Genomic DNA, 15,138 nt, shown 5'->3' on the forward strand with positions numbered 1-15,138 from the left:
ACCTTGTTATAGCTCAGGCTCTTATGAGATTCAAGAAATTCAACTCCACGAAAAAATATTCTATTTCTCAAACAGTGCTGAGTGTTTCTTTTTTTCTTTTCGAGCAAATAATGTTAAGTGTTAGATGAGTTTTTGTTTTCCGTTACTGCATACATATTATAAGGCTGCGTAGGTTCTGTTTGATATAATTGAAATTTATGGTCTTTTATTGAAAAATGGTTTTTGCTAAAAGTTGTTTATACCAAAAGTTATTGATTTTACGAGAAATTTTTAAGTTCTCAACACACCAGCTTTTCAAAAAAATCGCTCTCAGTCAACTTATCAGCTTTTAATTTATTTCATCAGAAACTAATTTTTCAAAAACCACCAATAAATCAGTATATTTGTTTCAGTTTATAGCTTCCAAAAAGAAAAAGATAGCAATAAGCTATGTTAAATAGGGTCATAGTTCTATTTAAGATAGCAATAAGCTATGTTAAATAGGATCATAGTTCTATTTCCTTTAAAGCCAAATATCAACTTTTGAAGGACTTTAGTATATAAAACTAGAGGAAGACAACAAACACGCCTTGCTTTCTATAATCCTGTCCTAGGTGTTCTAAAGAATGAAGCCGTTGCTTAGAAGAGATGTTTCGCTTTTAATTGGTCAAACCAAAGGTAGGGCCCACTGATATTGGCACGTGTGCATGTCTGGTGTGGCCCACCGGACCAGCAAGCCTCTCTTCTAGGCTTCGATGGCAGCAGCTACCCGTGCTCACACGACTAGTTCTCACTGACACAGTGAGCCGGTCCCACTCGTCGGTGTCATGCTGTTTGTGACAGAGCAGCTAGCACAGTTAAACAACACGTCTACACCTCTAAAAAAACATAAACCAGAAACTCTTCTAAGAAATCATTGTAGCGGAACAGCAAACAATCTCATTTCCAAAATATTATAATAGAAATTAGTGGTGGTGCTATTTTTCAAAACTATAACTATTTGTGATGGATGGAATATAAACACTAATGTTCCACATGAGATCAGCTTTTGTCTTTACCTACTTGAAGAGAGTGATAATCAAGTTTATTCTTATTTTATTTGCAAAATATTGAATTAATTGGGGGACGGTAAGGGTAACCAAATATTGAATTGGTGAATACTGAGATAAAAGGCTTGGGCCCACGTATCAAGATCATAAAATAACTAGATAGATAATGGCGTTTCTCTAACTAGTACTTCGATTCACAAAAATGAAATGATAATCTCTGGCTCAAATATATGCTTGTGTGCTATTTCGTATTAGTGTCTAAGAGAGGATGTACGTTGCTATGAAATGGTTTGGAGGGGAGGAGTATAAGTTAAAACCGACTAGTTCCCCCCCTCCCCAATAGAAAAATAAATAATATATATTATCGTATTCTTTAAAATAGGTAATATATCGACATATTTATAAATCTAGCACTCATATTCGGTATCTCAAATTTTGAAAAACGTGGATCCGGGACATAAGGTGTCGAATATGGGCAACAGTGTCGTATTCAGCCTACATGCTTTCGGCGCATATGGTGTTATCCCTGCTTTCGGCGTCCCATCAAATTAGTTAAATCGTGTCATATTGTTGTCACCTTTTATCTCTCCACTCTTCGCTATAAAATGAGGGCAGCTGATGCGCATGCATGAGGGCAGCTGCAGCGCAAGAGGAGAGCAGAAGCGTAAAGGAGGAGAAGAGAGGGGAAGCAGCATCATAGCATGCGTGGAGAGGAGAGGAGAGGAGAGGAGAAGTAGCGTGGGGTGAGAAGTAGCAGCAGTGCGAGGAGAGGAGAATCAGCCCGAGGCGAGAAGGAGCAGCAGCGTGAGATACAATAAGTACTTAAATTATGTTTTTAATTAGTACTTACAATAATAATAGTAATTAGAGTGCTTAACATGGTAATTACATTTGTTCAATTATTTTCTTAGTTTGATTATATGAATCTAATTATATGTTTCCTTTAGTGTTTGCAACAAGTTGTATCCTTCTTTGTGGTTGTACTTCTTCCCTTTTTATTTTGAACACGGAGTTGAGTGTTTTTATTGGTACCTCTACTCTTTCAGGCACAGTTTTGGCAAGATTATAGAATTTTGTGACACCTTTGTAGTCAGTAAATGTATCCGACGGGTTATTTGCAATATGTTGCAAACTGATAATTTTCTGAGCTTGAAGTTTAGATTCTTGAGCACGTAGATCTAAGGCAGAAATGTCTTGGACATTCCAATTGATTTTCTAGCATTCATTCTAGTACTTAAAATTTCCTCCTAATGCTGAAAAATAATCCTCATTGAATATACAATCAGCATAATGGGCCATAAATAGGTCCCATGTAAGAGGCTTGAGGTATTTAATGATTGACGGAGATTGATATCTCACGTTGATCTCTAATTTCCTGTGTTGGCCTATAGATGTACATTGCAGTTGTGAGATCGGTACATATGTAGCGCAACCGAATTTACACAGATGAAAAATACTTGGTGGATTTTCACGTACTAATTGTAGAGGGGAAGTACTATGATATGCAATAGTTCACAATTGAATTAAGTTAGGAGCGTATAAAACTGCATAACTCCAATATAAAGTTGGTAACTTGCAATTTTGTAATAAGGGTCATGAAATGACTTAATTCTTTTGATAAGGGATCATGTAAAACATTTTAAGTATGGACATATGAGACAGAATACTGAATTTGAATTCCTAGGACCATACAATAATCATTGAAGGTACGTGAGAAGAATTCTGCATTATTGTCCGTTCGAATTGATTGAATTCGATGCTTAGGATAATGTGCTCATAATTTAATAGTTTGAGCCATTACTTTGCAAACACATGGTTTCACGTGGACAAGAGACACACGTGAGACCATCTTGTAGATGCATCTATTAGAACCATGAAATACCTGAGTGATCCAGTTAATTGTTGGATAAGACCACATATATCACCTTGAATACGTTCAAGGAATTTGAATAGTTCTGCTTAAATTTTAAGGTAGGATGGTCTTAAAATTAGCTTGCTTGGCACATGTAGTGTGCATAAAATCTGAAAATTGAGGGAATTTAGCATCACTTAAATTATGATAATTGGAATTGCTAATAATTTTTTGCATCATTCCTATGCCGGGATGACTAAGGTGATCATGCCAAGTTTGGAATGCATTAACATTCTAAAAAATTATCTTATACATAACATTTGCTACGGATTTGATATATATGTAGTACAATACGAACGATAAAGAGGGAATTTTCTCAAGTACTTGTTTATCATATCCGTTGTTTTCATTAAGAGGAGACATTCCTCTTTGTTGTCATCATGTGTTTTAATATGAAAATTATTCTGACAGATATCTCTATAACTTAATAAGGTACAAGTTGAATCAGGATATAATAAAGCATCCTTAATTATAACTTGAATACTTATAGGAAGAGTAATTATGGTATGACCGGAGCCAACAATCATTGCATCGCGTTCAGTGATTATCAAAATATTTCATTGTCGCTTAGTAAGAGTTTGAAAATATTTTGTTTCCCTAAGTATAGAATTTATAGTATAACTGTCCACAATGCATATTTCCTCCTCTATCGGATTGGCTCTCGTAGAAATCTATATATAGAGTTGAAGAATTTAATGTGAAATTCTTCATCAGATATATAGCATACATACAAACTTTATTTAGTATCATAAGTGTTGATGCAATATTATGGCATACAATATATAATGATGACAACTTATTATTACAACAACTAATAGACGTAGATAACATAGTATCTTTGAAATTGGAAGATTAAATAAGGTCTCTAAACATGTCATGCGAAGCAAATTCGACGATCATGTTTTCCATGCTCATCGAATCTTTTGGTCGCTTAAGAGTCTGGTTGTTACTTGGTTCTTATGGAATTTGTTGTGAACAACTAGCCTCCTTGGCAGTGTCAGTTTGAAAATTGAAGTGTTCTTTGTCCTTGAGCAGGTCGGTTACGTTTTACGGATTGTAAGTAGAGATCAATTAAATGTTTCGGGGTTCAACTTTTCTTAATAGTGTGCTTGTAGCAGTCACACTTGCGATAAACATTATATTTGTCAAATTTGGGTTTAGATACGTCTTTCCCCTTTTCTGGTGCATGTGGCTTCTGCTTCTTGTTGCGTCTATGTTTACCTTTAAAGTTTGTTGGTTGGCTTCTAGAAGAGCTATCGAACTTATTGTTATTCTGGACATTAGAATGTACTTTAGGTAAGGAGAAACGTCTATTGAATGCTGATGATAATTCCTAAGGAATTCATCATGCTTTTTGGCATGAAGTAATGCATGTATCAAGTCAAATAAAATTGGTATTCTCTTGCATGATATTGTTGCTGTAAAATCCTATCAGTGAGAAGTATACTAGTTAAAGTTTTCTCTATCTTTTCCGCTTTAGTGGGCTCTTTTTCACAAAAATGCAACTTAGAACATATTTTTTGAACAACATGATTGTAATATCCAACATATTTGAAATCCTGGAGCCAGGTATGTGTTCATTCATGACTTGCATTAGGCAAAATGATTGCATTTTGCTGCTCATATCTTCTTTTGAGAGCTAGCCATAATGTGCTCAGGTTTTCTTCCATCAGATACTCAAATTTAAGAACCGGATGGATATGGTGCCTTATTATGTATAATGCACCATATTTAACTTGATTTATGAGCGGTGGATCTACCTGTTGGGGAGGTTGGAGTGCCGCTACCATTTCGTGGGACGCAAGGCTAACCTTAACGTCCATTGCCCATGTCGGGTAGTTGTGACCATCAAATGCGAGTATATCGAACTCTTTGTTGGTCATCTTGACCTACATGAATTTAAACCATAGATTTGATTAATTTGCTATTGGTAAATTTAAAAATCATCATAGTATTGTCGTAATAATGATGCAATATATGTAAAATTAAGTTGAGACCTAATTATATAATGTGAACATCAAATTATGTAGCTAACACGTTGAAGATAATCACCAAATATGATGTAGATCTCGCAGTAGTAGAAGCATAATCTGACAATGTCAGTAGATTCCTATATTTCTATTACCTTGTGTTATGCTAAGTATAATATTTGAAAGAGCCCATTGTAGGTAATCATTTTATCAGGATGACAAAATGTAGACCTTACAGAAATAGTGGATAATCTGCAAATATGTTGTAGATCCATATCTCCATTGCTTTGTGTTTCTCAAATATTAAATTAAGGTAATCACTTAATTTGATTTTTCATTATAATTATTCTTGAATTAAGCACTTTTGGGCATAAAAGCTCTTTGGGCTTAATTAAGGTCAACTACAGTATAATCTTGTAAGAAAAAATAATTTCAATTGCAAAACTAAAGTGGTCGTAAACATAATTGCATGTTATAAGGATTGCATGAAGCAAACACATTAAACAATGTATAATATTCCAGAAAAATAGGGTCTTGAATGTTAAATTATAACAATAAACAATACTAAATGTAATTATAGTAAACATCAAGGTCCTAAACATAAAAAATACTTAATACATTGTACTAGTAGTTGGACCATCTTGCAATTTGTGAGAAACCCCGAGGGGTTTGCAAAATAGCCTATGGTCTCTGTTGCTTGGGCTGGCGCATGGGGCAAAGCGACCTGGGCCGAAGCACAAACAGCCTTTCGACCCGTGTGGTCGGGAGTGGGAAGGATCAGGTCAGCTTGACCTGCGCTTGGGCCTTGGCGGCCTTTCAGCCGGCCTAAGTGAGATCTCACGCGGTGGCTGATAAAAGGGGCCGTGGCCGGCGGTTAAGGTTAGGGATTCCCTAGCCCCGGCAGCCACGCCCGTACGCGTTGTCGCCATAGCGCAGCTTTGCCACCGTGCCTGCTCCGCCGTCGACGTGCCTCTGTGCTTTTGAGCGGGTTGTAATCCTCCTCCGACGAGGGGGAGAGGTAGCCCGTTGTGCTGCCGTTCGAGGCCTCGAAGCGAAGGCATGTGGCCGCCAATGACCAAGAGCTCGAGCGTAAGCTGGGACGACGGTTCGTTGTTGCAGTGGTGAAGCGACGAAGGACGTGGCCAGCCGGAGTAGAGGGCGTCATCGAGGTCCCTTCGCTTGTGGGAGTGGTGAGGACGGGGCCTGCACCACATGGAGGAGAGGAGCCGCCCGAGTTGGATCCAGCTGCAAGGTCGTTGAAGAAGGGGATAACCCACGGCGAGCCACCATAGTGCGCCGCTGCTAATGCAGCGCACAACTGTGGCGGCAAGTTGGCCAGGGCGACTCGGTCCAGGTGCCATCGGAGCGGTCGGTGCATGTGTCGGGGAAGGGAGCGTCGATTCAACGTCGACGTGGACGTCAACCTCCATTGGCAGCGGGGAAGCAGCGGGTCGTCGGCGTGTTCATGAATGGCATGAAGCCGTGCACGGGACAGTTGGCGTGGACTTGTGCGTGTGGAGGAGCATCATCACCGAGCGCGGTCAGGGTTGGAGGTGGGTGGCTTGGGCCAGCGGGGTGCCTCACCACCGGAGGACGGCGAGGCATGTGCGGGTCACGGCCACCACGTCCGTGGGAGCGGTGGCTACGGTGGCCGCGATCCATAGGAGCGTAGTGGCGACGCCAACCATCATTCCGACGAAGATCATGGCGACGATGGCCTGCCTGGCGTAGGACACGAAGAAGAACGACGACAATCGAAGATAAGTTCATCCTTACCATTTCTCACTTTCTACTATTGATGGAGGGCTTGGTGCCTCCTGTTCTTGTGTTGATGGCTCAGTGAAGGTTCACATGCTGATAATGTGTTATGAGTTGATTTAGATTACAAAGTAGATAGTAAAAAAATAATTCAAACTCGTTATCTTTTATTGATAATTGTTTCCAAATATATACATATTGATGATATATCTGTTCGAGGAGATATACTTTCTGAACGGACACCTGTTTGATTAATCAACTATCGGAAGCAACTTCCCAACAGTTAGACAAACATCAATTAATTTCTAACTTCTCGATTCATAGAGTCTTATGGTCGTCATACGCATTGTCTCCACGCAGGTCACTCTATTTGGCATCATAAGTGAATTAAAATAGCGGTCCAGACATCGTAATATTGGGAACAATGTTTTCCGAGGCACAGTCCCACGATATAGAATCATGCTAATATGCAAACACCATATCTAATATCCCGATCTGACGCTGCTAACTTTGCCAATGATCGTGACAGTGGCAAGCAGAGTACCGGGATGCCCACCAATTGAGCAAGCTGAGCTGCCATACAAGTTCTTCCGGTCAAACTGGCTTAACAAGCATGAATCAACATCTAAATACATCCAGCTTTGGTTCACAATCGTCAGATCCGATAGGGTTACACGTCGTTTTTCGCTTTCCACTTCGACCAGTGGCGTCGCTTTAACTTCAGGTCACACTCATCCTAATTTCTAGACTAATAATTCAAGATCAATGGCCACCAACCGGTTAACAATGCTTTGCACGTCATGCCAATGATAACTTCTCAAGAACATGGCCAGACAGAGGAGAACATCACAGCTAATCAATGGGCCCTGTTTGGTCTAACAATATTACTAATTGAAATACACAAGAAATACACAGGGCCACGGCATTACCGATTGCATTCCCTAATAACAGGACATACAATAACCTTCTAATGTTTGTCACTTCAAGTACCAGGAGCGATTGATAGATAGAGTTCTGTCAACACCAGTGTCTATCACACCAGCACACATGTTTCGTTTACCTTGGATCAGTGGGGGGCTCCTCTTGGGGAAGCAGAAGAGGACTGAGTATCATCAGCCTCCGCGTGCCTCCCTCCTGGTGGCATCATGGAGGATGTCGATGTCCACACCGTCCTGTGGAAGCAGTACGTACCGCACCACGGAACCCCTGATAAAGCAGTTGCGCACCGATGTCTGCCAGAGGAAAATGATGAATTTTATCAGCACAGTCGACATCAGTAATTGAATATTACTTGCTAGTACATATTTGATTAATGTGCCTATTTCTTTCTTGTAGGAAAGAAATGCATTGGAGGCTTACAAAAGACTGATTGATTAATCACAAAAGGATGCAGCATTAGTGTAAAAGAGGGCAAGAATAACAGTGCATTCACCTAACAGATAAAAAAGGATACATGTCAGACAATGGATAACTATAGTACCCACAAAACATGGTATAGGATAGGAATAAGTTGCTTTGCTTTGGGAACACTTCATGTTAAATATCAGGATCAGCACCCTACTAGCCTACAGCAGTGCTAACTGATTAGATGCAACATCACAGATCCAAGAGTTCCATGTGAAAAGGAGAAGCTAGCGCATATATCAAACTTCACAATGTTTAGTTATGCAAACAAAAGCTGCTTGAACAACAAACTGTGACATACTTTTCTCATTCAACAATGGATGGTTATATCTGTAACTTGCACTGGAACTAATAGGCATTAAAATTTCATGTGCAGTTCAGGCATTGATAAGACCTGCAGTAATAACATCATCTGAAGTAGGAGAAGCACATTGGATCTGTCACTCATTTCACTTACGCAACTATAGGGTGTTTATGCACAAGAATACAAGATATTAATCTTCTGGATACACATGTTCTATTTCTTCCATGGCTACATTTGTGGTGTTATTCTGTATGTGTGGAGTGTGGACACCATCCATTGCCCATGCACTGAGTTACAACGGTCAATTTCAAGGTCAGACTGCTACAGAGTCAGGAGTGCAACTAATTGTTAGTGTAAGGTTGCCACAAGAATGCTAAAACGCTAGATTAGTGCAAATTGACTAGATCCAAGTTGCACACCCATGAGTCATATGAGAGAAGGAGAAACCAGCACATGTGTCAACTGTCAACCTCCTAGTGTCACTCTTTTTTTCTTTGGGGAGACCATCATATGGTTATCGTAAGTTGCTTGAACAATAATACACAATGATATGGTTTTTCAGTCAACAACAGAAAGGTCTATCTATATCTTGCACTGGTCTATCTAGATCTTGTGCTTGGATTAACAGGCTTCAAAATTTCAGGTGCAGACATAATAAGACCTGTAGTAACATATTAACATATTTGAAAGCCTAACAATAAAGGGTTCATTGATCATTATATGCAAAATCAATTGGATAGCCTCGAGATATAGTGGATGGATTCAGCAGTTAAGACAGCCGCAAGTAGAGGAGCGACCGACATAGCTGGCATGCCTCAACAATCTTTGATCCATCTATCTAAACATTGTTCTACTGAACTGAGCTCTAGGAGCAACGCCATTGGATCTATCATATTTATTTCACTTATGCAACTTCAGGACCTTGATTCTGAAACAGAACTTTATACATAAACTGACAGGATGTCATAAATTTGCAATACAGCATTCATCACAAAATAATTCAGGCACATGCTAGAGGGGCTCAGTTAAGATTTAATCACTTAACATATGAGAATGTGGTGGTTTATACACAATACAACAGTCAAGCAGATATGAATTCTTGATTGAGCTAAGGTAAGACTGACACAAGTCAAGATCACAACTATATTAGTGTAAGGTTGCCACAAGAATGCTAGATTAGCAGCAAAAGCAACCCTTTTGGCCTTTACTCGTACAACATAGGAACATTCCACCACACAACCCAAGATGCTAGAAAAGGGGAACTAACACGGACTTTTTTTTAATATTACTTTTTTGTACGGGTATTACAGAAATAATACCAAAAATGAAGAAATTCCGAAAATAATATCTATTCGTTCAACGGTTTGGCGAAAACTATTTTCACCAAACCGTATGGCGAAAATAGGTGACGTGTCCCCGGCGGCAGGTTAGGGGTCTCCGGTGGCAGTTTCGAGGCTATTTCCACCAAACCGTTGGACGAAAACTAATTGTCGTCAAACCGTAGACAGAAAATTAATTTTCGCCAAACGAGTGGCCGAAAACTCCATGCCCCTGTGACCCTTCACCCCTGCGTCCGCACCCGTGAACTCCATCTCATTTCGCTGGCCAGGCACGACAGCGCGAGCAGAAAGCAACCGCGCGAGCATAGAGGAGAAGAGAGAAGAGAAAAGAGGAAGAAGGGAGGAGGGAGAAGGAGGAGGAGGGAGGAGGGAGGAGAAGGGAAGGAGTAAGAAGAAGAGTAAAGTAAAAAAAAATTAATTTTGTTTTTAGATGTATGTCTATTGCTTTATCTGTATGTCCACTGACCCCTCGCTGCAGGAACGCATCCAATGCATTCACTATACGCTTCAGTGACGCACATCGCAATGCACAGACCCATCATCGCATTGCACTGCAGCATTCTACAAACCTTTCATATGATTCCCTGCCTTTCATACTGAAGCAACAATAACTCCTTGCTAAACCACACGACTCAGCTTAATCCATGAAATGACAACAGCTCTATCCTAACTCAGCCTTTAGACACTCCAATGCTTGTGCATACACATCGAGTACTTCATCCCCCTTCATGGCTACCGGATGCATATAAGGATAACCCATCCATGGCTACTTCATCTCCAACACAGTTCAACACACTCCCTTCCATAGCTACCGGTTCAGGGTCAGGGTCCGGGTCCAACAAGGGTAAGGGTAAGGGCAAGAGCATCCTTGATAGATTCAAACGTGAGGAACAAAAGTGAAAGAGAAATGAAGACCCTGAGCAAAAAAAAAGAGGGAGATTGAGCTGAAGATAGAAGCGCATGAAGCACGCATGTCGCGGTGCGAGTGCTGTAAAATAGCACGTCTGCAACCATTCCCGCTTGCCACAGTCGCTTGGTTCTGATGAGAGGTAAGTGTGTATGACATCCTATCATGCTACGAATCTCATCTAATTTATTTGTTTTCCTCCAACAGTATGGCAACCAAGTAAAAGTACGAATGGTACGCGAACGAAGAAGAGTACGCGAACATCAACTACGGCTACGATGAGGCTGAGATAATGAGGCGCGCGGATGTTGAACGGCCGAAGATGAGGCTACATGAACTCAATGAAGAGTGGTAATAATAACTATATGCTGAACTTTTGTAGAATAAAATAACCACACCAAGCAACAGCGTCCACAGGAAATCTCTGTCAAACATCAATGCCACAACGTTTTCAACTTTCATAGGGAATCCTATGCTCCAGTCCCTATCCATTATAAATAACTCCACCCTTATCGATGGATAGACTACTCTTTCCTCAGCTCTCTCTACTGCAATGTCTTCCTTAGCTCCACTAAACCCACCTAAGAAACACTAGGGGATTTCCTCTAAGGGGTCGAACCGCCAATGTGCTTCTATGACGATACTTGTAGGCTTCGCAAGTCTCAGGATATATCCTACACATATGGTCTACGCTTCTTTATATGTGTCAACTATCAGTACGACAAGTTTCGATATAGACCGTATAAGTACCCACCGGTATAGCGACATAGATCACTCATGTGACACTTTTCTGTCTTACTAATCTCCCCTCTTGTTTCATTTGTCCAGTCTCATTCACCTACCTATTACTTCATGTAATGGCTCAACATGAAGCAAAATGAACACTAGAAACAGTGGATCGACATGGGCATGTGGTGGAGAATAAAAACGTACAAACGCCGAAAGTACGAGAAACAACATGAGAAACTACGACTGAAGCATCAGAAGGAGCGCATGAGAAAGGCAACAACTGAGCGCACCGCGGCTGAAGGGACGCGAAGCAGAGAGGGAAAGGAAGCGAGAGAGGATCCGCTGTGCTAGGGCGGCGGGCACCCATGTCCTAAGAAATGGCAAATATCCTAGGTGCACTCAGTAGAGAGCATCTATTGTAACCCGACATATTTTCTTTTCCTAAAACATGTTAGGTTTAGCAGCGGCACGGTATTAGGTTACTATTTAGGCGTACCGTACATGTCAATATTTATTATCGTCAGCTCTTTATGGTTAGGGTCTATTCGCGCTACGACGAAAAATCCCATATCACATGTAATGTTCATCAGCGTATGTAACATCTGTACCGGGTTCTATACTACTTATACTTTACAACTATTATTGTAGCCTCCCATATAATTTTTATCAACTACGTCCTATTGTCGGACAAGCGATTCTACGATTTATTTTACATCTTTCTATTCTTTATAAGAAATAAGTTCAATCGCAAAATAAAAAAGTGATATAATATTTTGTCGACAGAAGAAAGATTTTCGGCCATTCCGATGCAGGAGATAGGGTTCACACTGAGCTTACGGGCCAATGCAGGAGATAGGGTTCACGTTGAGCTCACGGGGATTTTTCGTTCAACCGTTTAGCAAAAACAAGTTTTCCGTCAACGGTTTGGCGAAAATTAATTTTCCGTGTACTATTTGGCAAAGATTAGTTTGCGTCTAACAGTTTGGCGAAAATAACCTCGAAGCTGCCGTCGGGAACACGTCACCTATTTTCGCCAAACCGTTGGACGAATATGTATTATTTTTGGAATTTCTTCATTTTCAGTATTATTTCTGTAATATGTGTAAAAAAAAGTAATATTAAAAAAATTCAATTAACGGCTATGGTCTTTTCCAGTCATTCCTACTAAGTGATCAAACAAGGATGGCGTGAACGACCAAGGAAAGAGCAGCAGCATACAAACTCTAAACGATAAAGTTAAGCTGAAGGGCATCGATTCTGTAATGACATAACTAGACACGACAGCGGCATACCATGTGGGGATACTTGTCCGCGACGACGACGCGAGTGTTCTCGAGCTTGATATTGAGGTACTGGTCGACCGAGTGGAGTGTCCCGCGGATCGCCAGATCGTTCTTAAGCTCCACTGTCACCTCCTTCCCCACCAGCTCCTTGAAGTAGGAGAAGAACAACTGCACAGGAAAAAAGGAACATCGCTGACCAACTGCACCGCATTCCTGACAACATATAGGGACACCTGAAGTAGAGACAAACGATCTGGACAAGAGAAGAATTACCATACTGGCTTGAGAACTCTCGCTGCTGCCGGCTCAGCTGACCCCTGAAAAAATTGCAAAGAAGACAGCAAAATTAGCACCAAAATTTTGCAAGGAAGCAAAGGCTGATTCCCCCCCTTCTCTCTCTCGTTTGCCCAACTAACTGAGGCATACTGATTCGCATAAAACCGTCAGATCTCACAGGAAATAGTCGTGGGTGTTCAGTTAAACCCTAATCATTATTGTTTTTGCAAAAATAAACTAGCTGCGGTCCAACGAAAGAAAACAACCCCAAGTTGGGATGGATCACCAGTCCAGTCCAATCCAATCCAATCCAATCGACGCGTCGGCGGGGGAAGTGTGACTGGCTGCCTGCCGTTCTTCCGTGGAACCACCGGAGTCGGGTGGCTGCCGCTCAGTTCCCGGCGGCTACGGAGCGTCGGAGCGGCCGAATCGAGTCAGTGGGAGCTGAGCTGCGGCGCCGCGGTTCGGTCGCTGCTCATCGAGGGAAACTCTGAACCCTACTGCGTGTCTCGGCCAGTATTGGGCTTCTCTACAGACAATTCCTGAAGAAATACAGGAGCCCGGCCCAAAAGATTTGGTTTGGTCCATCAATTAACAGCTCCATTCAGGATAAACCTCTACTATTATATAAAATGCAAGTTGATTATCGTATCACCTCTTCTCTATACTCTTCTTTTATCTAATAAAAATCTCTAAATTTTGAATAATTTACTTACTTTTGCTATTCATCCTCATCCTACATCCTCCTCGCCTTGTTACCGGCTACAAATATGTAACCGTTTTACTAATGAAAATAAATAAAAAAATAGGAGAAAAATTAGCTAAAGTTTAGAATGTCCTCAACATTAAAGAGTGGTGCAATAATTACCTAAATTTTTATATTTCCAAAGAATATAAAATATATATTTAGGCAAAATGTTGATTGAGATCTTGCTATGTAGCAGTATTGCAACGAGTAACATATATTATAACTCTGGAAAACAAGAACCAATACAAGGAAAGAATAATCTATGATAAGAAATGCATATAAGATCTAGAGGTGATCACATGAGACACATAGTTAGTTAGCCCCAAACAATAGTTAATCTGAATCAACTAATGAAAAAATGTGACTTGAGTCATAGTACAAAATGTATCTAGCAAAGAGTTGAGATAAAATATATTTATTATATGACTAACTATTGAAGAAATTTTTTTATTAACTACGAACACCCAATATCCAAATGTTAGATCCGCTATAATCCTCCCTTCGCACAACAAATGAATCCCCAAGAGTCAACATATTCAATTTCTAACAATAGCAAAACAAAAAATGCATCCAAATTAGGGCTTCCTTACCAGTGACGGGAAAAGCCAATCCGGGCCCGAATGGATCTTGCTCCATGCAGTCAAGCAGAGGAAGGAGGAGTAGGATGCGTACGACCAGAGAATGATTTGAGGCTTCACCGGAGGCCTCGCTTTCAACGGAAGGGGTCGGACGTGCTCGGTGGCGATGAGTGGAAGGCATGGGGAGCTAGGGTTGTGGGGTGAGACGAGTTTCTTTATAATTTTCTTATTTTTTTCATTATCATCAAGTCAGATTCTTATTATTTTACTTCAAATTCCATTCAAAAGAAGTATTTTACTATTTTACTTAAATTTTAAATCCATCTTAAAATCATTAAACCGGATTTCATGTTTAAACCGATAAAGCCATGGATCACCCTATTTGGTGATGACGTGGCACTCTAGTACGAAAAGGGAGTATGCATTATACAGTGTAAATCAATGAGGAATGCAAGAAAAATATCATTGGTTCTATTTATTGTTCTTAAGAGAAATGTGACGAAGTTCATATAGCGAGTTCACCGGGCTCATGGTTTCCTGTCAATTGGAGATTTGATTAAATGGTCCTTGCCTGTCCAAATAGGAATTAGGGTCCAAAGAGGATTTTAGCAACACCCCCAACTTATTGTCTTAGGTCGATGCAAAACTTGTTGAAGGCAGAGAATTTAGAAGACCCCAGGATTGGGAGCATTGTTTGCATCTTAACATATTATCAGCACGATCCACTCTTTTAATTCGAGATGTCATTCCATCAAAAAATTCATTCAAGGTCCCGCACATGAGACAAGGACACGGCCTACACCAAGCAGCTACAACATTTTTTACGACAAACAGGCGCATAAACGCTTGGCCGGCCAGCACGTGTTTTGCAGCATAAGACGACACAGGATTGAACAGATTG

General features: G+C 40.5%; 1 protein-coding gene across 2 annotated transcripts; it reads right to left on the reverse strand.

The window, feature by feature from the left end:
* Window positions 1-7,448: 7,448 nt before the first annotated feature.
* On the reverse strand, window positions 7,449-13,383 carry LOC133899767 (sm-like protein LSM2). 2 transcript variants are annotated; one of them, XM_062340830.1, is made up of 4 exons: window positions 13,198-13,383; window positions 12,909-12,952; window positions 12,645-12,803; window positions 7,449-7,900 (listed from the first exon to the last, which is right to left on the reverse strand). In XM_062340830.1, the coding sequence occupies exons 2-4, from the start codon at window positions 12,909-12,911 to the stop codon at window positions 7,781-7,783; spliced, it is 282 nt and encodes a 93-aa protein (XP_062196814.1). In that variant the 5' UTR covers window positions 12,912-12,952; window positions 13,198-13,383; the 3' UTR covers window positions 7,449-7,780. The 2 variants fall into 2 exon arrangements, with proteins under 2 accessions (XP_062196814.1, XP_062196812.1); XM_062340828.1 differs by having other exon boundaries at window positions 13,178-13,382.
* Between the last annotated feature and the right edge of the window lie 1,755 nt (window positions 13,384-15,138).

This window comes from Phragmites australis, chromosome 18 (assembly GCF_958298935.1).
Source record: "Phragmites australis chromosome 18, lpPhrAust1.1, whole genome shotgun sequence".
NCBI lineage: Eukaryota > Viridiplantae > Streptophyta > Magnoliopsida > Poales > Poaceae > Phragmites > Phragmites australis.

What these genes read in the sequence shown, in the direction of transcription:
- LOC133899767 (XM_062340830.1), bottom strand. An exon ending in CGGACAAGTATCCCCACATG is followed by an intron (nt 7,901 to 12,644) that starts GTATGCCGCTGT and finishes TTCCTCTGGCAG; the next exon opens with ACATCGGTGCGCAACTGCTT.